At 44.1% G+C, this 27,109-nt stretch overlaps 8 protein-coding genes and 2 long non-coding RNA genes across 13 annotated transcripts in view; 8 read left to right on the top strand and 2 right to left on the bottom strand.

The window, feature by feature from the left end:
• LOC135343563 (E3 ubiquitin-protein ligase TRIM71-like) overlaps positions 1-23,263 on the top strand; it is a 55,680-nt gene extending 32,417 nt beyond the window's left edge. The window contains exons 1-2 of one of the 3 annotated variants that reach the window (XM_064540536.1): positions 20,761-20,831; positions 20,979-23,263. In XM_064540536.1, coding sequence (XP_064396606.1) covers positions 20,992-23,172 — 2,181 coding nt within the window. In that variant the 5' untranslated portion in view covers positions 20,761-20,831; positions 20,979-20,991 and the 3' untranslated portion in view covers positions 23,173-23,263. Of the gene's footprint in view, positions 1-20,760; positions 20,832-20,978 lie in introns of those variants that run through there. The other 2 variants (XM_064540534.1, XM_064540535.1) reach the window with 2 other exon arrangements.
• Positions 35-3,203, top strand: LOC135343567 (E3 ubiquitin-protein ligase TRIM71-like). Its single transcript, XM_064540541.1, has one exon. It carries the CDS (start codon positions 668-670, stop codon positions 2,828-2,830), a length of 2,163 nt encoding a protein of 720 aa, XP_064396611.1. The 5' UTR covers positions 35-667; the 3' UTR covers positions 2,831-3,203.
• On the top strand, positions 2,997-6,526 carry LOC135344294 (DNA replication licensing factor MCM6-like). The gene is made up of 10 exons (XM_064541460.1): positions 2,997-3,162; positions 3,220-3,361; positions 3,574-3,712; positions 3,934-4,197; positions 4,553-4,633; positions 4,856-5,065; positions 5,204-5,309; positions 5,526-5,729; positions 6,064-6,197; positions 6,440-6,526. The coding sequence occupies exons 1-10, from the start codon at positions 2,997-2,999 to the stop codon at positions 6,524-6,526; spliced, it is 1,533 nt and encodes a 510-aa protein (XP_064397530.1).
• On the top strand, positions 7,232-9,576 carry LOC135344293 (E3 ubiquitin-protein ligase TRIM71-like). Its single transcript, XM_064541459.1, has one exon. It carries the CDS (start codon positions 7,232-7,234, stop codon positions 9,413-9,415), a length of 2,184 nt encoding a protein of 727 aa, XP_064397529.1. The 3' UTR covers positions 9,416-9,576.
• LOC135343593 (uncharacterized) lies at positions 9,570-12,022 on the top strand. The gene is made up of 4 exons (XM_064540569.1): positions 9,570-10,347; positions 10,620-10,742; positions 10,978-11,193; positions 11,393-12,022. Exons 1-4 carry the CDS (start codon positions 10,213-10,215, stop codon positions 11,699-11,701), a joined length of 783 nt encoding a protein of 260 aa, XP_064396639.1. The 5' UTR covers positions 9,570-10,212; the 3' UTR covers positions 11,702-12,022.
• LOC135343570 (E3 ubiquitin-protein ligase TRIM71-like) lies at positions 12,129-14,626 on the top strand. The gene is made up of 2 exons (XM_064540544.1): positions 12,129-12,220; positions 12,323-14,626. Exon 2 carries the CDS (start codon positions 12,345-12,347, stop codon positions 14,448-14,450), a length of 2,106 nt encoding a protein of 701 aa, XP_064396614.1. The 5' UTR covers positions 12,129-12,220; positions 12,323-12,344; the 3' UTR covers positions 14,451-14,626.
• LOC135343610 (uncharacterized) lies at positions 14,593-15,789 on the bottom strand. Its single transcript, XR_010397203.1, has 2 exons — positions 15,391-15,789; positions 14,593-14,875 (listed from the first exon to the last, which is right to left on the bottom strand). It is a non-coding gene; the product is annotated as an uncharacterized LOC135343610 (long non-coding RNA).
• On the top strand, positions 15,804-18,681 carry LOC135343552 (E3 ubiquitin-protein ligase TRIM71-like). Of its 2 annotated transcripts, none has more exons than XM_064540520.1 (2): positions 15,804-16,185; positions 16,366-18,681. In XM_064540520.1, exon 2 carries the CDS (start codon positions 16,379-16,381, stop codon positions 18,578-18,580), a length of 2,202 nt encoding a protein of 733 aa, XP_064396590.1. In that variant the 5' UTR covers positions 15,804-16,185; positions 16,366-16,378; the 3' UTR covers positions 18,581-18,681. The 2 variants fall into 2 exon arrangements, with proteins under 2 accessions (XP_064396590.1, XP_064396588.1); XM_064540518.1 differs by having other exon boundaries at positions 15,805-16,189.
• On the bottom strand, positions 18,634-20,394 carry LOC135343608 (uncharacterized). The gene is made up of 2 exons (XR_010397201.1): positions 20,351-20,394; positions 18,634-19,604 (listed from the first exon to the last, which is right to left on the bottom strand). It is a non-coding gene; the product is annotated as an uncharacterized LOC135343608 (long non-coding RNA).
• A 53-nt stretch (positions 23,264-23,316) lies between the features above and the next one.
• On the top strand, positions 23,317-27,068 carry LOC135343547 (uncharacterized). Its single transcript, XM_064540511.1, has 8 exons — positions 23,317-24,441; positions 24,594-24,683; positions 24,738-24,784; positions 24,839-24,909; positions 25,445-25,623; positions 25,710-25,805; positions 25,857-26,501; positions 26,697-27,068. Exons 1-8 carry the CDS (start codon positions 23,317-23,319, stop codon positions 26,796-26,798), a joined length of 2,355 nt encoding a protein of 784 aa, XP_064396581.1. The 3' UTR covers positions 26,799-27,068.
• Positions 27,069-27,109: the final 41 nt, after the last annotated feature.

Below are 27,109 nucleotides of genomic sequence, written 5' to 3'. Positions count from 1 at the left end.
AAATAGTAGGTAAGTTTTTTCGGGTACCCGTTTTTTCAACTAGCTGCAGAGGTCTAACTTAGCTTGACCTAATTGATCACTTAGTGCAAACTATTATTCACAGATTCAACATTCTTGTATACTCAATTTCTAGCGAAGTTGCTATTTAATAGAAGCATCCCTAGCCTCCTACAAGGCCTCCATCTTCAGTGCGGCCTGGGATCAAGGCATCTCATGCCCAGTGCTCAGGGAGATATCAATGTTGCTACCAAGTTGTGTAGAATTGTTGTACATACAATTACATGTACTTTCATATTGAAAGAAAGTGTGGGCCAGTGTTGAAACAAAAAAGTGGGCGTATCTGGTCAGATTTATAAAAAATGGGCGTATCTGGTCAGATTTATAACATTGTGTAATGGATGTACCAGTACAAGGTACAGGCAAAACTGGCTTGTTGGGCATGGGATCTATATATCTAGTTTATAAATAGTAGGTAAGTTTTTTCAACTAGCTGCAGAGGTCTAGCTTAGCTTGACCTAATTGATCACTTAGTGCAAAATATTATTCACAGATTCAACATTCTTGTATACTCAATTTCTAGGGAAGTTGCTATTTAATTTTTTATATTAGAATAGTTTCATGCTTTTATAAATGTTGTACAAATGCATTCCCCAGATCTTAACTAACGATGGCCGAAGGACCTGATCCAGTTATTGCTGATCTCGAGCAAGAGGTGACCTGTGGCATCTGTCATGACCGCTACCAGGAGCCAAAGCTGCTCCCTTGTTGTCACTACTACTGCAAGCAATGCATCCTCACACTCTCCAGTCGCTACCCACCCAACCAGCCGTTCCCCTGCCCCGACTGTCGTGAGCCCACTCTATTGCCAGACAACAACCCTGACAGACTGCCCACTGCGTTCTTCATCAACCGGATGAAAGCACTCTACTCGAGGATGGAGAAAGCCCACGGAAAATTGGAGGCCACTTGTGAAATGTGCTCTGGGGGAAAGGCCACTGCATTCTGCCGACAATGTGTCAATTTCATCTGTGAAGATTGTGTGAAGTCTCATAAACGATTGAGAGTATTTGCCGGACATGCCATCTCCACTCTGGACGAGCTTAAACAGGGCGGAGTGAAAGAACTAACATTCGAAAGCCCACCACCCCCAAAATGCGAAGATCATGAGGAGCTAAAAAAGATTTTTTGTTTCGATTGCAACAAGCTCATCTGTCGAGACTGTATCGTTATTGAACACGCTGGACACAATTATGAATTTGTCAAAAAAGCCGCCCCCGCAACTCGCAAAAAGCTGACGGAGCACCTCTCCCCACTCAAGAACCTACTGCCTGATCTGAGCACCGCTGTGAATCAAGTGAAAGGAACTAAACAGAAGATCCAGGCTCAGAAAGAACTGACAGAGAGACAAGTGAATGCCAAGTTCCAGGAGCTACACGATATTCTCGATCGATGCAAGGTCCGTGTTTTACGAGAATCTTCTGCTTTGGCTGATTCAAAGATGGAGAAGCTGACGATTCAAGAGAAGGGTCTGGACCTGTCCCTGGGCACTGCTCAGAGTTTGATTGACTTTGTAGAGCGTACACTGGAGAATGCAAGTGATGAAGAGCTGATTACGATGCAAGAGCAGGTGGTGAGTCGAATCGATGCCGAGGTGGTGAAGCGAGGGAAGGAAGCAGCCAATCCTGATCCAGTGGAGAAAGATGATTTTGGAATTGAAGTGTTTGTTTGTGAGGATCTCAAGAAGTTGTGTGAGAACAATGTTATTGTGTGTGAAGGAAAGCCGATTGTGAAAGGAGACGGTATCAAAACAGCTGAAGTTGACAAATGTGCAAGTCTGAATGTCTATATCAGTTCAAAACAAGGCAAACCACAAGCAGTACTGAAATCGCTAGTTGATCAATCGACCCAACAATTGCAAGCAGTGTCTTTGATGGGTGGAGTGTACAGCGTTGAGTACACCCCTAGGGTACGTGGTCGACACCACCTCCTGATCTCAGTGGACGACCAGCCCATACCAGGAAGCCCCTTCTCTGTGTTCGTAAAAATACCCCCCACCAAGCTGGACAAACCAGTGAAGCAGATAAAAGGAATCAACATCCCTGTGTATATGGCATTCAACTCATCAGAAGAACTGATTGTAACTGACTTTCTTGGTGATGTTTTGGTGTTTGACAAAAAAGGAGAACAAATTCAAAGTATCAGCAAATCAAAGCATGGGTTTGACGGTATCTGTGGTGTGGCAGTAGACAAGGAAGACAACATCTATGTCTGTGATAGCATAAAACGCTGTGTGTACAAGTTCAACAAAAGAGGAGATCTGCTAAAGAGGTTTGGGACGAAGGGAAGTGGTCCAAAGGAACTCAACTTCCCTCGAGGGATAGCAGTCGCTGGTGATCAAGTGTTTGTGTGCTATCAGAATAATCACAGAGTCCAAGTGTTGACGACAGAGCTGGAGCCAGTCAAGCAGATTGGTTCAATAGGAACTGGTAATGAGCATTTTAACGAACCAGAGGATGTTGCAGTGGACAATGAACAAATGGTGTATGTCACTGACTGTAGTAATGATCGTGTTCAAGTGCTCACTATGGATGGTCGGTTTATTCGCTCGATTGGAAAGAAAGGAAATGGACAAGGAGATTTGTATGGCCCTCGCGGTGTGTGTGTCACTGGTTTTGTTTATGTTGCTGATTATCGTGTATCAGTGTTCACTAAAGACGGCCAGTTTGTCACATCATTTGGTAATGGTCATATCACTTCTCCTCGTGGAGTAGCTGTGGACAGTGATGGTTTTGTTTATGTGCGCAGTGAAGGATCTGTTGTTATATTTTAGTTATTATTTGTGTGTGTGGGCAGTAGCAATCTGTGTTTTATGTGTATGTAATAATTTACTTTTGATTGAGAAGCAGTTAGTTCTACTGATGATCTTTACCTGCCTGCTGCCTATTTTGGTTTGTGATTGTGTTATGAGGATCTTTACCATCTTATTACAAGTGAAAATGGACAAGTACCTAGCACACTCTGTATCTGAAGCTGCATCAGTTGCATGGACCCATTACACAACTACAGAGAGAGCAGAGCCACTGCTTGCGAGACTCCACTATCAATCAGATCTCAATAACCTCACTAAAAGTGACAATCTCAATGAACAAGATGAAGTTACCGGTACCCACTGATGACCAACCAAGCTCTGAAGATGGATAATTTGACCCTAATTGACAGGCAACGATGAGGTGAAGCGAGGTGTTCTACTGATGCTGTTCGGTGGTGTGCCCAAGACGACCATGGAGGGGACTCATCTCCGTGGGGACATCAACGTGTGCATCGTGGGGGACCCGTCCTGTGGCAAGAGCCAGTTCCTCAAGTGAGTGTATTTTGTTATTTGTGTTGAGGTTGACCTTCATAACTTTGTTATACTTAACTGAAATTCAAAATTTCATATACCATTGGATTCCTTGTTAAAAAACGCTTCTTTGTATGCTGCAGAGCTGATAAGCTCCAACCAGCTAGAAGTAGACTTCAGTTTGTGTCATCACGTACACACCGTTACTATCCCTTGCACTACTCACTGTGTAGGAGAGTGGAGGAGTTCAGTCCTCGTGCAGTGTACACTAGTGGCAAGGCCTCGACAGCAGCTGGACTCACAGCTGCCGTGGTCAAGGACGAGAGTCACGAGTTTGTTATAGAGGCTGGTGCTCTCATGCTCACTGACAATGTGAGCTAGCTCTCATCATTATTATACTTGCTTGTACACATCCATAAAGTCGTATCTAGGCTGTTTACACATGTATGTATATAGGTATAGTTAATACTGTATGTGTTCTGCTTTGAAATGACGAGGATTACCTTGAATTTGTTACCAGTAGCAGATAATCATGTTCATATGTAGCTAATGTACAGCCAGTGCATACTAATTTAAATGCCCTCCCCCTACAGGGAGTTTGTTGTATTGACGAGTTTGACAAGATGGACCTCAAAGACCAAGTAGCCATTCATGAAGCCATGGAGCAACAGACCATTTCAATCACCAAGGCTGGTGTCAAGGCAACCCTCAATGCTCGTACATCCATCCTAGCTGCGGCTAATCCGATTGGTGGTCGCTATGACCGGTCAAAATCCCTCAAGATGAACATCCAGCTCACTGCCCCAATCATGTCGTGCTTTGACCTCTTCTTTATCATAGTGGACGAATGTAACGAGGTGTGTGTACCAATTGACCTCTAATGTACCCTAGCTGCAACTGTGCAATGAAAAGCAAAATCATAATTAACCCAAGTATGAACTAAAACTATTTTCTGGCTATCTAATTGAATTATGGTTTTGTTGTCTACACTGGTATGTCAATGTGTATGACAGGTGCACTGTTAGTGGTGGTTTAGTGGGTGAGTGCTTTAATATCTGCATGAAGACATGCTTTAAATGTAAATTAAGCGCTGCTGTCTTTTTCCATTTTTTAGCTATTTGGGGTTCAGGGTTAGGGTTCAATACTGCACATTTTTTTTTGAGTGTGATACCTTGACCTAGTGTGTTGATTGATGCTCCCCCTCCTCCACAGGTGACTGACTATGCCATCGCTAGGCGTATTGTGGACCTCCACAGTCACAAGACAGAGGCAGTGGAGCGTGTCTATTCCCTCGTGAGTGGTGCGGACGTGGGGAGGGTTGTAGTTACGGCCTGAATAATATACCAGCCATTTTACTTGAATAAGTTATGATAAATTTGAAGTTCTTCGTTACAATTATCGTAAAAACAGCGGAGATACGTGGTTTTTAGATGGTGTACTATATTAGCTAGTATAGGTAATTGATCAGTTGCAAATCAATACGTCATTGTACCACTGTGACCCCGCCCCCTTCAGGAGGAGATCCAACGTTACGTATTGTTTGCTCGGCAGTTCAAGCCTCGTATCAGCCCCACCTCTGGTGAGTACATGGTGGAGCAGTACAAGAAACTACGGCAGAGAGACTGCTCGGGCGTGGCTCGGTCGTCATGGAGAATCACCGTGAGACAGTTGGAGAGTTTGATACGACTCGCGGAGGCCATGGCCAGGATCCACTGCTCTGATGAGGTGTGTGGAGTGTAAAGAGTGAGGGGTGTGTGTGGGTGTAGAGTGGATTTTGTAGGTGTGTGTACAAAATATAAATGATTTGTTGGATATTATATTATGATGGTCATCAGGTTCATTACATGACTATACATGCCTCAGGTACAACCCAAGCATGTGAAGGAAGGCTTTCGTTTGCTCAATAAGTCCATTATTCGTGTGGAGACTCCTGACATCAACTTTGACGAGGATGAACAGATCATCAATGGTGGGTGGTGTCATTATACTGTGGCTCTTAGCATCAAGTAATAATTATTCCCTTGAGAAAATAAATTCTGGCTGATATTAAATGTGCTTAACAATTACTTTTAGACCAAAGGCTAGTAATAAATGGGGTGTTTCGCTAACAAACTTACTTGAGCGTCCATAACTTTTCTCAATTTCTAGCATTTTCATAACTTTACACACATGTGCATTACTGTAGGCAATGGTGAGGACTGCATGACCAATGGTGAGAATAGTGTCAATGGCGAGAATGGAGTGAACGGCCATACTCCAATAGATCAATCAGATCCATCCACCCAACCGCCGGTGAAGACCAAAAAGATACGAGTTACGTATGAGGAATATCGTATCATCTCCAACCTGCTCATCCTGCACATGCGTCAGAGCAAGGAGGCAGACAAAGGTGCAGCTGTCAGTAGTAAACCCCTCTATAGCGGACACCTTTGGGGAACAATTAAGTGTGGGCCCTTATTGACTGAGGGTTTGTTTAGTACACAAACTGTTTATTTGGCGTGGCCTTTATATCTGGGTTAGCCTTTCTTCATGAGTGGCCATTAAAAGGCTGTAGTGTTGATTGCTGTATGTACACTGATCACTTCAGCTACATTATGTTTGTTTGTAACTATTACACTACGACTTGGCTTTGATTTGTACCCCTGATTGTGACAGTTTGAAATACATGTTTTGGTGTGATAGGGGTATTGATGCTACATCACGTACACTCCTCCCCCCTCCAGATTCTAGCGGAGTTCGTGAAGGTGACCTAGTGAACTGGTACCTGAAGGAGGTGGCTGATGACATAGAGAATGTGGAGGAGCTGACGGAGAAGAAGCTCCTCGTGGAGAAGGTCATCGAGAGACTTGTGCAACATGTGAGTCAATCATGAGTGCACGTGCAGTTAGCCTCGTCTCCATGGGCCCATTTGTCTCTAATGTAAAGCTAGGTGGAAAGTTTTCCAAAAAGTACATGCATGGTCCTCGTAGCATTTGTACATGATTCTTTTCGCAGTTTGTTCGAGATTTTGTGCACTAGTAGTGTATTGGTATGTGCGTATTGCATGCTGATTAAAACAATACTTTTGTGCTTAATTAGAATTGCGTTTTTTGTGTGTAGGACCACATTCTGTTGCCGTTGGTGATGGGGGAGGAGTCAGACGAAGATCCATTCCTGGTTCATCCCAACTACGTCGTTGAGACATGAACACATCGAACATTATTTTGTTCAACGACTTATAAACTTGGCAAACATTTTTACCAGTTATATACATGTACATGTATTGAACACATACTTATAATTATGCATTCCTCAATATTTGTGTACCTAGTACGCTGATAATTATAATTTTAAATTGAAAGATACCAAGACAGCTTTTAATAGAAGCATCCCTAGCCTCCTACAAGGCCTCCATTCAGTGTGGCCTGGGATCAAGGCATCTCATGCCCAGTGCTCAGGGATCGAGATATCAATGTTGCTACCAAGTTGTGTAGAATTGTTGTACATACATGTACATGTACTTTCATATTGAAAGAAAGTGTGGGCCAGTGTTGAAACAAAAAAGTGGGCGTATCTGGTCAGATTTATAACATTGTGTAATGGGCGTAGCATGTACCAGTACAAGGTACATGCAAAACTAATTAATTAAAGGCTTGTAATTGTTGAAATTGGATCTAGGAAGTTCTTATAAATAGTAGGTAAGTTTTTTCAGGTACCCATTTTTTCAACTAGCTGCAGAGGTCTAGCTTAGCTTGACCTAATTGATCACTTAGTGCAAACTATTATTCACAGATTCAACATTCTTGTATACTCAATTTCTAGCGAAGTTGCTATTTAATTTTTATATTTAATAGAATAGTTTCATGCTTTTATAAATGTTGTACAAATGCATTCTCCAGATCTTAACTAACGATGGCCGAAGGACCTGATCCAGTTGTTGCTGATCTCAAGCAAGAGGTGACCTGTGGCATCTGTCATGACCGCTACCAGGAGCCAAAGCTGCTCCCTTGTTGTCACTACTACTGCAAGCAATGCATCCTCACACTCTCCAGTCGCTACCGACCCAACCAGCCGTTCCCCTGCCCCGACTGTCGTGAGCCCACTCTATTGCCAAACAACAACCCTGACAGACTGCCCACTGCGTTCTTCATCAACCGGATGAAAGCACTCCACTCGAGGATGGAGAAAGCCCATGGAAAATTGGAGGCCACTTGTGAAATGTGCTCTGGGGGAAAGGCCACTGCATTCTGCCGACAATGTGTCAATTTCATCTGTGAAGATTGTGTGAAGTCTCATAAACGATTGAGAGTATTTGCCGGACATGCCATCTCCACTCTGGACGAGCTCAAACAGGGCGGAGTGAAAGAACTAACATTCGAAAGCCCACCACCCCCAAAATGTGAAGATCACGAAGAACTGAAAAAGATTTTCTGTTTTGATTGCAACAAGCTCATCTGTCGAGACTGTATCGTTATTGAACACGCTGGACACAATTACGAATTTGTAAAGAAAGCCGCCCCCGCAACTCGCAAAAAGCTGACGGAGCACCTCTCCCCACTCAAGAACCTACTGCCTGATCTGAGCACCGCTGTGAATCAAGTGAAAGGAACTAAACAGAATATCCAGTCCCAGAAAGAACTGACAGAGAGACAAGTGAATGCCAAGTTCCAGGAGCTACACGATATTCTCGATCGATGCAAAGTCCGTGTTTTACGAGAATCTTCTGCTTTGGCTGATTCAAGGATGGAGAAGCTGACGGTTCAAGAGAAGGGTCTGGACCTGTCCCTGGGCACTGCTCAGAGTTTGATTGACTTTGTAGAGTGTACACTGGAGAATGCAAGTGATGAAGAACTGATTACGATGCAAGAGCAGGTGGTGAGTCGAATCGATGTCGAGGTGGTGAAGCGAGGGAAGGAAGCAGCCAATCCTGATCCAGTGGAGAAAGATGATTTTGGAGTCAAAGTGTTTGTTTGTGAGGATCTCAAGAAGTTGTGCGAGAACAACATTATTGTACATGAAGGAAAGCCGATTGTGAAAGGAGACGGCATCAAAACAGCTGAAGTTGACAAATATGCAAGGCTGAATGTCTATATCAGTTCAAAACAAGGCAAACCACAAGCAGTACTGAAATCGCTAGTTGATCAATCGACCCAACAACTGCAAGCAGTGCCTGTGAGGGGTGAAGTGTACAGTGTTGAGTACACCCCTAGGGTACGTGGTCGACACCACCTCCTGATCTCAGTGGACGACCAGCCCATCCCAGGAAGCCCCTTCTCTGTGTTCATCAAAATACCCCCCACCAAGCTGGACAAACCAGTGAGAGTGATAAGAAGAATCAACGAACCTCGGTATATGGCATTCAACTCATCAGATGAACTGATTGTAACTAACTATAGCGGTGATGTTTTGGTGTTTGACAAGAAAGGAAAACAAATTCGAAGCATCAGCAAATCAAAGCATGGGTTTGTCGGTATCTCTGGTGTGGCAGTAGACAAGGAGGACAACATCTATGTCTGTGATAGTAGCAAACACTGTGTGTACAAGTTCAACAAAAGAGGAGATCTGCTGAAGAGGTTTGGGACGAAGGGACGTGGTCCAAAAGAACTCAACTTCCCTCGAGGGATAGCAGTCGCTGGTGATCAAGTGTTTGTGTGCGATCAGAATAATCACAGAGTCCAAGTGTTGACTACAGAGCTGGAGCCAGTCAAGCAGATTGGTTCAGAGGGAACTGGTAATGAGCATTTTAACTGCCCAGAGGATGTTGCAGTGGACAATAAACAAATGATGTATGTCACTGACTGTTATAATCATCGTGTTCAAGTGCTCACTATGGATGGTCGGTTTATTCGCTCGATTGGAAAGAAAAGAAGTGGACAAGGAGATCTGTCTACCCCTCGTGGTGTGTGTGTCACTGGTTTTGTTTGTCACTGGTTTTATATTGTTGATTATTATAACGGTTGTGTGTCAGTGTTCACTAAAGACTGTCAGTTTGTCACATCATTTGGTAATGGTCATATCACTAATCTTTTTGGAGTAACTGTGGACACTGATGGTTTTGTATATGCGTGCAGTGACGGATCTGTTGTTATCTTTTAGTGTAGATCTATAATTATTTTGTGTGTGTGGGCAGTAATAAATCACTATTTGACTTTTGATTGAGAGCAGTTACCTCTACTGACGATCTTTACTCGCCTGCTACACCTATTTTAGGTTTGTGATTGTGTTATGAGGATCTTTACCATATTATTACAAGTGAAAATGGACAAGTACCTAGCACACTCTGTATCTGAAGCTGCATCAGTTGCATGGACCCATTATACAACTGCAGAGAGAGCAGAGCCACTGCTTGCGAGACTCCATTATCAATCAGATCTCAATAACCTCACTAAAAGTGACAATCTCAATGCAAGATGAGGTACCCACTGATGCATGACCAACCAAGCTCTGAAGATGAACCATTTGACCTCTACACGGCCCAGTGTCCCTAGTTTGTGAGCTCAACAAACAGGTGATGATGTCTCAAGCATTAGCAGCAGAAGCCACGTTCATTGCACAGCAAGCTACATTTAAGGTACAAGAGCAGCCCCTCCCCCCAGAGGATGAAGCCAGAGAAATGCAAGCCCCCCCTGAAAATATTACGATCGAAACTATTGTATCACAAGACACCACACGGCAGCAAAGTGATGAAGTCATAGCAACGCAAGACAACTCTTTGCAGTATTTGGCCGAATGTATGGTTGGAAAATTGCCATGTGCTTGTGCTGCCGAGACAAGGTTCACAGAGGTCACTAGTAGAGTACATCCAATGGACACCACTATAGACGAACCTTCACCCAAAGATCCTACAATGGATACGCTATTATTGTTCGACACAAGGAGACCAATTGTCAACGATGTCATTGCAAGTACTGCAGGTGAACAGTCCTGACCGTGTCTGGATACAGCTGGCTGAGTACCCAGAGCATGACCTGGAGGAGCTATCAGTTGCCATGACCACCAGTGACCCCAACACTATGAGCAGAGGCGAGGTCAGTCAAACTACCTTGGCCCTATCATTTTATTATTCAAGACATTAATATTGTCCCTTTGTAGATAATTTATTGTCCATTAAATTTAGTGCATTGAATTTAGTTGGTGTAGAAAAATAAGTTTGGGGACGACAGTTCATTGTCAACTAGTGTGCTTAAATGTGTCAGAGGTTTCTCTGTATATAAGGTACATGTTGTGAGAGGCAGAAGAGTTACATGTTGCTTTGAGTATGTGCATTCATGGATGGCTTTTTATACGGAACATTCTGCAGTTGATGGTTGGACTGTATTGTGCTGTGCTTGTGAGTGTTGGAGGCACTCAAGAGAGAGAAGAGGATGGCTTCTACAGGAGAGCTAGAGTGACAGAGGTCAATCGACCACACTATATTGGACAGGTGAGTGGTGTGCCTGTTGCTCAATAGAGCCAAGTTTTGTAGCAATTATCCTTCAACATCATCTTCCATAGTCTATAAACTGTGTAGCTCTGAATAGAGTGAATTTCTAGGATAAAATACTTGCTTCTAAAATTACGAATGATATAATACGCCGGGGGAAGCTACATTATAGACAAACGTGATTACCAATCATTTTGATCATTTGCTTGTTATCTCCCCACCTGTGTGTATACAGCCTCAGGCTAGACTGGAGCTGATAGATTGTGGCTCAACGATGCACAGTGTGTCACTACGTAACCTCTACAAGCTCCCCCACGGACTGAGAGTGGGCGTGGTCCCTCCCCTGGCCCTCCCCACGGCTATTGACGGCCTCCACTCAACATTCAATCACGGAGAGGAATGGTTCCCACTGGACAAACAGCTACTATGGAAACACCTACGACACAAAATGGTGAATATAGTGTAGCGAAAGGCTTCTGTGAAGTAGCTGCAGTTTAGAAGGAACTTTTTGTGGTTGCACTTAGTCCCCCCACAGTCTGATAATAAGTGCCTATAAGTAGAACTAAAACTGTAGACTTTGTAAATTGTGTATATAGTATGTGTTTTATAGTGTGTGCATTTTGTTCATGCTTGCTTAAATGTGACTACAGGTGTTTGCCAAGGTTACCAGGAAACCATCCGGGCTACAAGTTGGTGTCGTCGATATCTACTATGATCGTGTTGGCAAGAACAGAGTAACTAACCTGCTCCTCACTAAAGGACTATACCTCAGCTCCACCTCTCTGCTAGCTGAGACCACACCCACACCTCAAACCACCCCCTCACAAGCAGTAACCACTCCCCCACGATCATTACTATCTCGGCTCAGTTACCTACTAAAGAAATCAAAACAATTCATGACCCTCAAAACAGAAACTATTTGTGCACTAAAGAGACATCATCAATGTCAGCTGTACTAGCACCGACAAACTTGTTTAATGGTGTCAAAGTGTCTACTTGTGAGAAAGGAGATTGTAAAGAAGCTGCCAATTGCTGGTATCAAGATGCCCCTCTGGAGAGAGCCTCGTTAAGCGGGAAGGACTCCTGGTGTAACGAGTCTGATGAGTGCTGTCATAGCGACCCACGTCGTCTGAGCAGCAAGTCCCTAGTGTTGACAAGTGATTATCATTTGAGAACTGAAGATGATGACTGGACTAGCTATTATAGCCTAACTGCAATTATTATCTGTACTGTATATATGACTGTGAAGAAGTGTGGGCGTATCTCAGATTACATATTTTCGCGAGTATTAATTTCTGAGTAAAATCGCAATTTGTACTAGAAAATGCAATGAATCTCATTAAAACACTATAATATTATAGCGCTGGTGAAACGCTATGAAAACATTAATTTTACATAACTTAGAGCTTACTGCTACTTCAGTTCATTGCTTACTTTGACCATATGCTTTAACCCTGGAAAGCTTTTTCTGATTGTAGGTAAGACTTTATACAGTAGCTGCAGAGGTATAGACTATACTATAGTACATGTATATAGCTAATTATACAATATTCAACATACTACACAATTGCATTCTCCAGATCTGAGAAACAATTTCTAACGATGGCCGAAAAACCTGATCCAGTTGTTGCTGATCTCGAGCAAGAGGTGACCTGTGGCATCTGTCATGACCGCATCCAGGAGCTAAAGCTGCTCCCTCGTTGTCACTACTACTGCAAGCAATGCATCCTCACACTCTCCAGTCGCTACCCACCCAACCAGCCGTTCCCCTGCCCCGACTGTCGTGAGCCCACTCTATTGCCAGACAACAACCCAGACAGACTGACCACTGCGTTCTTCATCAACCGGATGAAAGCACTCCACTCGAGGATGGAGAAAGCCCACGGCAAGTTAGAGGCCACCTGTGAAATGTGCCCTGGGGAAAAGGCCACTGCATTCTGCCGACAGTGTGTCCAGTTCATTTGTGAGGATTGTGTAAGATCTCATCAGCGTATGAAAGTGTTTGCTACACATATCGTCTCTACTCTGGAACAGCTCAAACAGGGCGGAGTGAAAGATCTAACATTCGAAAGCCCACTACCCCCAAAATGCGAGGATCATGAGGAGCCAAAGAAGATTTTTTGTTTCGATTGCAACAAGCTCATCTGTCGAGACTGTGTTGTATTCGATCATTGTGACCACAAGTCAGAGTTAGTTAAGAAAGCCGCCCCCGAAACTCGCAAAAAGCTGACGGAGCACCTCTCCCCACTCAAGAACCTACTGCCTCATCTGAGCACCGCTGTGAATCAAGTGAAAGGAACTAAACAGAATATACAGGCCCAGAAAGAACTGACAGAGAGACAAGTGAATGCCAAGTTCCAGGAGCTACACGATATTCTCGATCGATGCAAAGTCCGTGTTTTACGAGAATCTTCTGCTTTAGCTGATTCAAAGATGGAGAAGCTGACAGTTCAAGAGAAAGATCTGGACCTGTCCCTAGGCACTGCTCAGAGTTTGATTGACTTTGTAGAGCGTACACTGGAGAATGCAAGTGATGAAGAACTGATTACGATGCAAGAGCAGGTGGTGAGTCGAATCGATGCTGAGGTGGTGAAGGAAGCAGCCAATTCTGATCCAGTGGAGAAAGATGATTTTGGAGTTGAGGTGTTTGTTTATAAGGGTCTCAAGGAGTTGTGTAAAAACAACGTTATTGTGTATGACGGTACAGTGGATCCAACGAAGTGCACTGTGGAAGGAGATGTAGTTAAAAATGCTGAAATCGATAAACCTGCTTGCTTTTCAATCAATATACACCAGCCACGACAATTTTCAAAAGCTAAAGCAACTTTAAAATTGCTAGCTGATCAATCATCTCAACAGCTACAAGCAGTGCCTGTGAGGGGTGGAGTGTACAGTGTTGAGTACACCCCTAGGGTACGTGGTCGATACCACCTCCTGATCTCAGTGGACGACCAGCCTATTTCAGGAAGCCCCTTCTCTGTGTTCGTCAAAATACCCCCCACCAAGCTGGACAAACCTGTGAGGGTGATAAGAGGAATCAACAACCCTCGGTATATGGCATTCAACTCATCAGAAGAACTGATTGTAACTGACTGGAACGGTGATATTTTGATGTTTGACAAGAAAGGAAAACAAATTCAAAGCATCAGCAAATCAATACATTGGTTTGGCAGTATCTCTCGTGTGGCAGTAGACAAGGAAGACAAGATCTATGTCTCTGGCAGCAACAAACACTGCGTGTACAAAAGAGGATATCTGCTAAAATGGTTTGGGACAAGGGAAAGTATTCTAAAAAAACTCTACTACCCTCAAGGGATAGCAGTCGCTGGTGATGAAGTGTTTGTGTGCAATCGAGGGAATCACGGAGTCCAAGTGTTGACGACAGAGCTGGGGCCAGTCAAGCAGATTGATTTAATGGAAACTGGTAATGACCTACCAGAGGATGTTGCGGTGGACAATGTACAAATGGTGTATGTCACTGACTATGGTAATCATCGTGTTCAAGTGCTCACTATGGATGATCGGTTTATTCACTCGATTGGAAAGAAAGGAAATGGACAAGGAGATCTTTCTGGCCCTCGTGGTGTGTGTGTCAGTAGTTTTCTTTATGTTGCTGAGTATACTAACAAGCGCGTGTCAGTGTTCACTAAAGATGGTCAGTTTGTCACATCATTTGGTAATGGTCATATCACTTCTCTTATGGAGTAGCTGTGGACAGTGAGTGGTGGTTTTGTGTATGTGTGCAGTGAAGGATCTGTTGTTATCTTTTAGTGTTTTGTGGTTGTCTTCACTTTGTTACTTACCTTATTTGTGTGTGTGCAGTAGCATATATCTGTGGTTTTGTAGTCTACCAGTATATATGTGTATATTGTTTATTGATTGAACGAATTTATGAACTTTACGTAAAAGTAATAGCATAACTAAGATGTGAGTCAAATACAGTCAGTGCACTGTTCCACTAGTGCCGTCAGTTGTGCTGCTGTGGTGGGCGTGATGGGTGTGATCTGAGCAGTGTCTGTGTCTGCCAGTACGACTCCCACCTCTGACCAGCGTTGCCATGGGCACCAAGTCAAGTGTGCTGATTGTTAGCGTAGATAGCCTATTCCTCAGATTGGGAGTTGGCAGCTGGTGCTCTGTGTGTGTGTGGGGGGGGGGGGGGGGAGAGTGTGTGCATGTGGGGGGTAGGAGTCAGTGACAGATATAGCAATAGCCTTGACTCTTCTATCTACAAATACAAATATAGTGCAAGCTCAGCACCATACTTATAGCGAACCCTCACGAAAATACACCCCCATGAAGTACAGCACATATAGCACAATATACCAGCATCAAAATTAATGTGTGTGCATGTGGGCGGTTACAGATACTAGCAATAGCCTTGACTCTTCTAATTAAATGCAAGCTCAGCACAATGTTCAAGGAGGTACAACGGGCGCAGTGCAGCTCAAGCAATTAGCCTGATTACACTCAGCAATAACAACATGTGGGCAGATAATCCGAGACTAATTGCTAGAGATGCACCGAGTGTGTCGTACCTCTTCTGCAGTAGCACAGTGCATCAACAATGGTACACAACAATAGTGATTGGAATGCCGAGGTAATGAATATGATGACTGTTATAGCAACACAATCTGGTACATGTACATACCTTGTTTCTCAGTATGCAATGCTACTGAGAACTCGAGGAGCACCCTCTGACAACGTATCCATGACAACAGGCTCCAGCGTATCATAATCAGGACCATCCTCATCATCACTGAACAAATTGTCTTGTGATTCTGCCGTCTCTTCAAACTGAGCTGTCTTCCTCGGTGGAAAATGGCTGAAGATCTCTTCAAAGACGATCCTCTTATCTTTGCCCCTCCATTAGACAGTGGCTCCCTCGCAGTCCCTCTATCAATACTCTCTGTCACTGTGCTAGCTTTGGTGTGGGTTGAGGGAGGATATAGTGTCGGCCGTAAATATCATCATCCAATAATATTATCGTCTCTTGTGGTTTTTTGGATCTGGTGTGAGGGTGGGCGGGCGTTGGTGAAGGTGAAGGTGTGCTGGATGGGGAAGTGGTCTATGCTGACGTAGGAGCTGTTAATGAATGTCTCCTCTTGTGGACTGTGGTGAGGGAGTAGATGGTGTGCAGTGAGTGATTGTTGTCCAGGACACACAGTTTCCTGTAGGGAAGGAACACACACACTCAATTCTATAGCTGGAGCCTGATTGTTTACAGCCAGATAGACTGTACTAAGCAATATGCAGTATGCAAATAAATATAGGTTTTTATCCAATTTGTTTCCATACATGCTCAATGTGGACTCACTTCTTTTGAGACTCTGGAAGAAGTGAATGGATGATGGGAAGAAAAGTGTGGGCGTTGAAACAAAAAAGTGGGCGTATCTGAGATTCATACAAATTAATGTGCTTGAAAGGAACTTCTGATATAGATCTAGTAGGTAAGTTTTTTCAACTAGCTGCAGAGGTCTAGCTTAGCTTGACCTAATTGATCACTTAGTGCAAACTATTATTCACAGATTTAACATTCTAGACTAGTACTCAATTTCTAGCTAGCCAATATTTGCATTAATTAAACATGAGATTAGTTTCATGCTTTTACAAATGCATTCCCCAGATCTGAACTATAAATGATGGCCGAAGGACCTGATCCAGTTGTTGCTGATCTCGAGCAAGAGGTGACCTGTGGTATCTGTCATGACCGCTACCAGGAGCCAAAGCTGCTCCCTTGTTGTCACTACTACTGCAAACAATGCATCCTCACACTCTCCAGTCGCTACCGACCCAACCAGCCGTTCCCCTGCCCCGACTGTCGTGAGCCCACTCTATTGCCAGACAACAACCCAGACAGACTGACCACTGCGTTCTTCATCAACCGGATGAAAGCACTCCACTCGAGAATGGAGAAAGCCCACGGCAAGTTGGAGACTACTTGTGAAATGTGCTCTGGGGGAAAAGCCACTGCATTCTGCCGACAGTGTGTCAATTTCATCTGTGAGGATTGTGTAAGACCTCATCAACGTATGAAAGTGTTTGCTACACATATCGTCTCTACTCTGGAACAGCTCAAACAGGGCGGAGTGAAAGAACTAACATTCGAAAACCCACCACCCCCAAAATGTGAAGATCACGAGGAACTAAAAAAGATTTTCTGTTTCGATTGCAACAAGCTCATCTGTCGAGACTGTATCGTTATTGAACATGCTGGACACAATTACGAATTTGTAAAGAAAGCCGCCCCCGCAACTCGCAAAAAGCTGACAGAGCACCTCTCCCCACTCAAGAACCTACTGCCTGATCTGAGCACCGCTGTGAATCAAGTGAAAGGAACTAAACAGAAGATACAGGCCCAGAAAGAGCTGACAGAGAGACAAGTGAATGCCAAGTTCCAGGAGCTACACGATATTCTCGATCAATGCAAGGTCCGTGTTTTACGAAAATCTTCTGTTTTAGCTGATTCAAAGATGGAGAAGCTGACGGTTCAAGAGAAGGGTCTGGACCTGTCCCTGGGCACTGCTCAGAGTTTGATTGACTTTGTAGAGCGTACACTGGAGAATGCAAGTGATGAAGAACTGATTACAATGCAATCGCAGGTGGTGAGTCGAATCGATGCCGAGGTGGTGAAGCGAGGGAAGGAAGCAGCCAATCTTGATCCAGTAGAGAAAGATGATTTTGAAGTCGAAGGGTTTGTTTCTGAGGATCTCAAGAAGTTGTGTGAGAACAATGTTTTTGTGTATGAAGGAAAAGTGGATCCAACAAAGTTCACTGTCGAAGGAAATGGAGCTAGAACTGCTGAAATTAGTACACTTAACAATTTTTCGATTCTTGTGGAATGTAATACACAATTTAAGCATCATACAATACAAGTGGCTCTAAAATCGCTAGTTGAAGAATCATCTCAGCAATTGCAAGCAGTGCCTGTGAGGGATGGAGTGTACAGTGTTGAGTACACCCCTAGGGTACGTGGTCGACACCACCTCCTGATCTCAGTGGACAACCAGCCCATCCCAGGAAGCCCCTTCTCTGTGTTCGTCAAAATACCCCCTACGAAGCTGGACAAACCAGTAAGAGTGATAAGAGGAATCAACAACCCTCGGTATATGGCATTCAACTCATCAGAAGAACTGATTGTAACTGATCGAGACAGTGATGTTTTGGTGTTGGACAAGAAAGGAGAACGAATTCGAAGCATCAGCAAATCAAAGCATGGGTTTAGCAATATCTCTGGTGTGGCAGTAGACAAGGAGGACAACATATATGTCTGTGACAACGGCGAAAGTTGTGTGTACAAGTTCAACAAAAGAGAAGATCTACTGAAGAGGTTTGGGACAAGGGGAATTGGTCCAAAGGAACTCAACTGGCCTCGAGGGATAGCAGTCGCTGGTGATCAAGTGTTTGTGTGCGATCAGAACAACCACAGAGTCCAAGTGTTAACGACAGAGCGGCTGGTCAAGCAGATTGGTTCAAAGGGAACTGGTAATGGACATTTTAACGGACCAGAGGATATTGCAGTGGACAATGAACAAATGGTGTATGTCACTGACTATAGTAATCATCGTGTGCAAGTGCTCACTATGGGTGGTCGGTTTATTCGCTCGATTGGAAAGAAGGGAAGTGGACAAGGAGATCTGTCTCGCCCTCATGGTGTGTGTGTTACTAGCTTTGTTTATGTTGCTGATTTTGATAACAATCGTGTGTCAGTGTTTACTAAAGACGGTCAGTTTGTCACATCATTTGGTAATGGTCATATCACTTCCCATCTTTATGGAGTAGCTGTGGACAATGATGGTTTTGTGTATGTGTGCAGTGACGGATCTGTTATTATCTTTTAGTGGCTGTCTTGCATGACTAGTTTGCATTTCATAATTACTATTAATTTTGTGTGTTGAGTGACAAATCTGTGGTTGTATTATCTTAATTAACCGTTTTCAAATGTGATGTGTACAAAAATTTGAAAGTTTAGACTTACTAAAATGAAAATTATAAGCATTAAGCAACATGTTGAAGCAGTACATTGTTCCAGTACTAGATTGTGCTTCAGTGTGCATGGTGGCACCGTTGGGCACGACTACGATGGGTGTGGTGACCTGAGCAGTGTCTGTGTCTGTCAGTACGACTGTCACCTTTGACCAGCATTGCCATGGGCACCAAGTCGGGTGTGCTGAATGTTAGTGAAGATAGCCTCTTCCTCAGATTGGGAGTTGGCAGCTGATGCTGTGTGTGTGTGTGTATGGGGGCCGGGGGGGATAGGAGTCAGTGACAGATACTAGCAATAGCCTTGAGTCTTCTATCTACAAATGTAACTAAATGCTAGTGCAAGCTCAGCAAAATGCTGAATATCGTACCCTTGTGAAAATACACCCATGAAGTACAGTAGCACAATATACACGTATTAACAATGGTATATAATGGAATGCTTTTAATCAGAACCATCCTCATCATTGCTGAGCAAATTGTCTTGTGATTCTGCCGTCTATTCAAATTTAACTGTGCTGTCTCCCTCAGTGGAAAATGGCTGACGATATCTTCAAACGATCCTCTTCTCTTTGCCCCTCCATTAGACAGTGGCTCACTCACAGTCTCTCTATTAATACTCTCTGTCACTGTGCTAGCTTTGGTGTGGGTTGAGGGGGGGATATAGTGTCGGCCGTAAATATCATCACATTGAATACTGTCTCTTGTGGTTTGTTGGATGTGGTGTGAGGGTGGGCGTTGGTGAAGGTGAAGGTGTGCTGGATGGGGGAGGAGTGGTCTATGCTGACGTAGGAGCTGTTGATGAATGTCTCCTCTTGTGGACTGTGGTCGAGGGAGTAGATGGTGTGCAGTGAGTGACTGTTGTCCAGGACACACAGTTTCCTGTAGGGAAGGAACAAACACTCTATAGCTGGAGGTTGTTAATGCAAATACTAGCCATACCGTATAATTATTACTACTTCCACAAACGATTATTTTTGAAGGATTAACACACTGTGCATGGATCAACCACTTCAATCCAACCAGCCAGTGCAATTACAATGTTAGCCTCGACCCCAGGCCGATCCGTCTCCAATTGAACGCTAGGTCGCCTCCTCCTAGCGTTCAATTGGAGACAGATCGGCCTGGGGTCGAGGCTAGAGGAGGCGACCTAGCGTTCAATTGGAGACAGATCGGCCTGGGGCGAGGCTATATTACAATGTGTACATTTAATACAACAGATACATGAATGTGCACAATAACATTGCTAGCAAAACAGAACCACTTTGGAAAATCACTAAGGGGACTCTATATAACTTGCGTACAGTTGGTCCAACAATAATTTTGAAAGCTTAGAGAGTGCACTTTAAGATGATAATAAATTATTATGTTCAGCTCAACATTGTTTATGGAGACTATTTTGCACTTTTCACCCACCTATAGCCCAAGCTTTTTTGTCAAAACGGCCTCAGAAATTACTAATTTTATGCCATCTGAAAGAACTTAACCTTGAGCTAGCCTCGATTCAAGGCCGATTAAATCAGCCTTGAATAGAGGCTAACCTTGAGCTACCATGCAGAAAATCATTAAACAGTTGAAATCGGACAATCCAAACCCAAAATTAATTATAGCCGTCTAATGATACTTACATTGTGGGTGGTAATTGTTACCACTGAACCAGAGAGGCACTGATCTGCACGGAGAGAGAGAGAGAGAGAGAGAGAGAGAGAGAGAGAGAGAGAGAGAGAGGGGGGGGGGGGGAGCAGTCGGTACCATACAGTCTCTGCAATATTACTAGTGCAAATAGTACCAGCTACAAGTCACAGGAATTGTGATGGAAAGGGGAAGGAAAATGGGTTGTGAGTATCTTGAACACTTTTATATCATAAAGATCTACTATGCACATTATTTCAAGGACAGTGGTCATGCATTTGTATTTTATTCACTCACTTCTTCACTTCAGCTTCCTTGAAGAAAAGTGTGGGTGTTGAAACAAAAAAGTGGGCATATCTGATCAGATTTATAACATTGTGTAATGGGCGTAGCATGTACCAGTACAAGGTACATGCAAAACAACAACTACTGTGCTTCTGAAATTGAAGGATCTAGTATCTAGGAACTTCTGAGTAAGTACGTTTTTTGAACTAGCTGCAGAGGTGTAGCTTTAGCTTGACCTAATGATCACTTTAGCACAATTATTGAACATTCTTGTACTCAATTTCTAGTTGCGAATAGTTTCATACTTTTATAAAATAAATGTACAAATGCATTCCCCAGATCTGAACTAACGATGGCCGAAGGGCCTAATCCAGTTGATCCAGTTGTTGCTGATCTCGAGCAAGAGGTGACCTGTGGCATCTGTCATGACCGCTACCAGGAGCCAAAGCTGCTCCCTTGTTGTCACTACTACTGCAAGCAATGCATCCTCACACTCTCCAGTCGCTACCAACCCAACCAGCCGTTCCCTTGCCCCGACTGTCGTGAGCCCACTCTGTTGCCTGACAACAACCCAGACAGACTGCCCACTGCATTCTTCATCAACCGGATGAAAGCACTCCACTCGAGGATGGAGAAAGCTCACGGCAAGTTGGAGACCACCTGTGAAGTGTGCTCTGGGGGAAAGGCCACTGCATTCTGCCGACAGTGTGTCAATTTTATCTGTGAAAAATGTGTAGAATCTCATCAACGTATGAAAGCCGTGTTTGCTACACATATCGTCTCCACTCTGGACGAGCTGAAACAGGGCGGAGTGAAAGAACTAACATTCGAAAACCTACCACCCCCAAAATGTGATGATCACGAAGAACTAAAAAAGATTTTCTGTTTCGATTGCAACAAGCTCATCTGTCGAGACTGTATCGTTATTGAACACGCTGGACACAATTACGAATTTGTAAAGAAAGCCGCCCCCGCAACTCGCAAAAAGCTGACGGAGCACCTCTCCCCACTCAAGAACCTACTGCCTGATCTGAGCACCGCTGTGAATCAAGTGAAAGGAACTAAACAGAAGATTCAGGCCCAGAAAGAACTGACAGAGAGACAAGTGAATGCCAAGTTCCAGGAGCTACACGATATTCTCGATCGATGCAAGGTCCGTGTTTTACGAGAATCTTCTGCTTTGGCTGATTCAAAGATGGAGAAGCTGACGGTTCAAGAGAAGGGTCTGGACCTGTCCCTGGGCACTGCTCAGAGTTTGATTGACTTTGTAGAGCGTACACTGGAGAATGCAAGTGATGAAGAACTGATTACGATGCAAGAGCAGGTGGTGAGTCGAATCGATGCCAAGGTGGTGAAGCAAGGGAAGGAAGCAGCCAATCCTGATCCAGTGGAGAAAGATGATTTTGGAATTGAAGTGTTTGTTTGTGAGAATCTCAAGAAGTTGTGTGAGAACAATGTTATTGTCCATGAAGGAAAGCCGATTGTGAAAGGAGACGGTATCAAAACAGCTGAAGTTGACAAATGTTCAAAACTGATATTTTATTGCGGTTCAAAAAGAGGCAAGCCACAAGTTCTACTGAAAACGCTATCTGATGACACATCTCAAGAATTGCAAGCAGTGCCTGTGAGGGGTGGAGTGTACAGCGTTGAGTACACCCCTAGGGTACGTGGTCGACACCACCTCCTGATCTCAGTGAACGAGCAGCCTATCCCAGGAAGCCCCTTCTCTGTATTCATCAAAATACCCCCCACCAAGCTGGACAAACCTGTGAGGGTGATGAGAGGAATCAACAAACCTCGATATATGGCATCCAATTCGTCAGAAGAACTGATTGTAACTGACTTTGGTGGTGATGTTTTGGTGTTTGACAAGAAAGGAAAACAAATTCGAAGCATCAGCAAATCAAAGCATGGGTTTGGCGGTATCTCTGGCGTGGCAGTAGACAAGGAGGACAACACCTATGTCTGTGATAGTAGCAATAACTGTGTGTACAAGTTCAACAAAAGAGGAGATCTACTGAAGAGGTTTGGGACGAAGGGAAGTGGTCCAAAGGAACTCAACTGGCCTCGAGGGATAGCAGTCGCTGGTGATCAAGTATTTGTGTGCGATCAAGACAATCATAGAGTCCAAGTGTTGACGACAGAGCTGGAGCCAGTCAAGCAGATTGGTTCAAAGGGAACTGGTAATGAGCATTTTAACCGACCAGAGGATGTTGCAGTGGACAGTCAAATTGTGTATGTATCTGACAGTTATAATCATCGTGTTCAAGTGCTCACTATGAATGGTCGGTTTATTCGCTCGATTAGAAAGGAAGGAAGTGGACAAGGAGATCTGTCTGACCCTCGTGGTGTGTGTGTCGCTGGTTTTGTTTATGTTGCTGAGTATAATAACAAGCGTGTGTCAGTGTTCACTAAAGATGGTCAGTTTGTCACATCATTTGGTAATGGTCATATCACTTCTCCTTTTGGAGTAGCTGTGGACAGTGATGGTTTTGTGTATGTGTGCAGTGACGGATCTGTTGTTATCTTTTAGTGTATATAATTATTTTGTGTGTGTGCATGTGGGCAGTAGTAAATCTGTGTGTGTATTTGACTTTTGATTGAGAAGCAGTTAGTTTTACTGACGATCTTTACCTGCCTGCTGCCTATTTTGGGAAAGATCGTTTGTGAATGTGTTATGACGATCTTTACCATCTCATTTAACTATAATTTTATAATACAAGTGAAAATGGACAAGTACCTAGCACACTCTGTATCTGAAGCTGCATCAGTTGCATGGACCCATTATACAACTACAGAGAGAGCAGAGCCACTGCTTGCGAGACTCCACTATCAATCAGATCTCAATAACTTCACTAAAAGTGACAATCTCAATGAGCAAGATGAGGTACCCACTGATGACCAACCAAACTCTGAAAATGGACCATTTGACCCCTACACGGCCCAGTCCCTAGTTTGTGAGCTCAACAACCAGGTGATGATGTCTCAAGCATTAGCAGCAGAAGCCAAGTTCATTGCACAGCAAACTACATTTGAGGTACAAGAGCAGCCCCTCCCCCCAGAGGATGAAGCCAGAGGAGTGCAATACATCCCTGAAAATATGCCGATAGAAACCGTTGTATCACAAGACACCACACGGCAGCAAAGTGATGAAGTCATAGCAACGCAAGACAATTCTCTGCAGTATTTGGCCGAATGTATGGTTGGAGAATTGCTGAGTCAGCAGGCCTACTCACGTGCTTGTGCTGCCGAGACAAGGTTCACAGAGGTCACTAGTAGAGCACATCCAATGGACACCACTATAGACGAACCTTCACCCAAAGACCCTACAATGGGTACACTATTATCATCCGACGCAAGGAGACCAATTGTCAACGATGTCATTGCAAGTACGGAGGTTCAGATGGTGTCAACTGGCAACTCTATGAAGCCCCGCCCACTTGTAGATGCTGGTACGAGTACAGAGCCACACCCACTTGTAGACGCTGATACAAATACAGAGCCACACCCACTTGTAGACGCTGCTACGAGTGCAGAGCCCCGCCCACTAAGAGAGGTGGGTTGTAATACGATGGTGCATTGTCTGGATGTTTTACGACGGGCAAAGGAAGTGGAAGAGTTGAACATGCTCAAAGCAGATCACATAATTCTCGTTAAGCAACTAAACGAAGATAAGTCGCAGCGAATGGTTGCCAATAACCTCGTCAAAATCATTCAATCAGATTTGAGCGATTTACGCCAGAAAAATGTGTGTGAGGTGACCACTAGAATGAGGCTTGAGAATGACCTCGGAGATGCTAAGGTACGTGTGTATGTGGAGTGGGTGGAGTGGGATGTATTGTGTATGGTGTGGGGTGGGCTGTTGTAGTTTAATTTTGATGCGTTTCATGTCAAATCTTGGGCCAATTAGGAATATTAATTTTGTATTATTGTAACTGTCAGTTTATTGTTTAGGCTGAGCTGATGTATGCCAACAGGCAGCTCGCAGAAAAGGAGGCAAGAATAAAGGAACTAGAGGACAGCCTCACTGGTACATCAATATTGGTGAGTTTTGTAGTACTTTAGTGGCACAATATTGGCAACTTTTTGTCCTCTTAGGTGAGGAAATTGGAAGAACAAAACTCTATCTCACTCATGAATAGAGGGTGAGTTCCCTCGTCCTCGTTCACCTTGTCCTTACTTTTGTTGCGTCCCTCTAGTGGTATCGACTACATGTTGCAGGCTAAACTGGCAGACGGGCGAGCCAGAGAGGCTGAACAGAAACTGGGATGTGAGTTATTATTATAGTGTGTGTAACATCTTGGTTGGCTTCAGGCTTCAGAGCGTAATAATTGATCATATGATACGGCGCTTGTCAAGAGCTACAGATTGCATATCTTAGTTTTGATATCGATTGCTTTTTAGTGAAGTTGTTATGGCCTCCCGAAAATAGGTTGCCTAGTTTGTTTTTCTGAAGGCTATTATATATAGCCCATGGTATTTTGCCGAAATAGGCAGTGACCCCCCTCCCCACACACACACACACCCACGTACACCACACACACAATGATACAGGCTGAACTGCTCTATACACACCCACGTACACACCACACACACACACACACACACACACACACACACACACACACACACACTCACACACACACACACACACACACACACACACACACAGTGGTACAGGCTGAACTGCTCCACACATACCCATGTACACACCACACACACACTTACGCCCACACCACCACACACACAGTGGTACAGGCTGAACTGCTCCACACACACATACGCCCACACCACCACGCACACAGTGGTACAGGCTGAACTGCTCCAGACCCAGACGGAGGTGAGGATGCTCCTGGAGAGGGTAGGGGAGGTGGCCAGAGAGAGGACAGAGAGTGTCTCTAGTAAAGTACACACTCAGCTATTACAGTTGGCCGATGAACGGGCAATGGTTGCCGAGCAACATGCACAGGACATGGAGAGAGAGGTTCATTAATTTTCGTACATTTTTTTAATTCAATGTGATGATTTATTGATTAAAAATTATTATTTGTGTTTTATTCGTTTATACAGATAAGAGCTCTGAAGGACCAACTTTCCTCTGGAGGGGGTGCTCCTAAAATGGGTGTGGTCAGCTCTGCACCGTATGGACTTTCCTACGGCTCCACTGTAAGTAAAAATGTTTTAATATACTTTGTATTCACTTTTTTCTCCTCCTAGTATTCGCCTCTGTCAACTACACCAAGCTTTCTCTCTTCTAGTGGTCTGTCGTCCTACCCCTCCACTTCTCTGGGGGCGACCTATAGCACGTCAGGATATCTATCACATGACAAGCCTTCGTATTTGCTACCATCTTCCCTCAAGACATTTGATCCGCTCAAACCAAGCTCATTTGGAACTGAACCTTTGAAATCACATGACTACATGACCTCTCCGTACAGCCAGATGGAACCTAAAGTATCACATGACCTTACAACAAAACCAGCGTACTTTGAACCTAAGGACCCTGAACCTAAGGACTCTGAACCTAAAGAGATTGAATTACCTCTAGTGTCGAATGTTCCATCTGACAAGATTCCACCCATGAGTCATGTGACTGAGAAGGATGATTCTGGCTCGTCTGATTGGTCGTCTAGTGATGAGGAAACGAGTGATGCTCTCCTCCCCTCCTCACACCGCACACTTATATCACAATGGGAGTGGCGGGCTATGAACAAGGACACCCCCACCTCCACACCCTCACAGCCCACATCCGCCCCCTCACAGCCCAGGAGGAAACCACCTCTCATTGCCCCCAAACCCAAACACTTGATACCGGCGGCTAATCAAGTAATGACATTGGAAGCTCCTTCCTCCTTCACTGAGGTGAGTGGTGTTAGTTTTATGACAGTACAGTATAAAGCATTCTGTAGCTGTAAGTGTCCATCAGATAGTTCAGTTTGAAAATTTTTTCGTGTTATAATATAATTATAGTCTTTGTTTTGGTCGATATCAATAAATTTTGTGTAGTCCCAGATTTCATATGTCATGTGATAGACCTCTACTCTCTCTCACCCACAGGCTGTCCGCGGCCCGTCCCTCCTGACCAGTAAGAGAGTGAGAGGACCTCGAGGGAGGAGACTGCCAGTCCGGTTCAGTAAGGCCAGCTATGTGCTCTCGTGAACTCAGTGTGTGTGTGGTGTGAGTGTGTGTGGTGTGGTGTGGGTGTGTGTGGTGTGGTGTGGTGTGGGTGTGGGACTTTCTTTGACATATTTGTAATTGTGTGCACGTGTTTGTTTGTTTCTTTGTGTTGCTAATGGTAATAAGATATTACTTTAGTAGTTTGTAGATTTGTTTTATTAATTGCTTTATACAACAGGTATAAATATTGTATGTGTGTGTGTTGGTTTTGTCATACTACATGTACGTGCAAATTAACTGTTGTTAGTAAATTGTATGAGAATTAACATTAGTAAAAACAACAGACACTGCAA

The sequence above is a fragment of the Halichondria panicea genome, chromosome 11 (assembly GCF_963675165.1).
Source record: "Halichondria panicea chromosome 11, odHalPani1.1, whole genome shotgun sequence".
In the NCBI taxonomy this organism is placed as follows: domain Eukaryota; kingdom Metazoa; phylum Porifera; class Demospongiae; order Suberitida; family Halichondriidae; genus Halichondria; species Halichondria panicea.
Note: the sequence above shows the minus strand (reverse complement) of the source record. Positions and strands in the feature narration are given on the sequence as shown.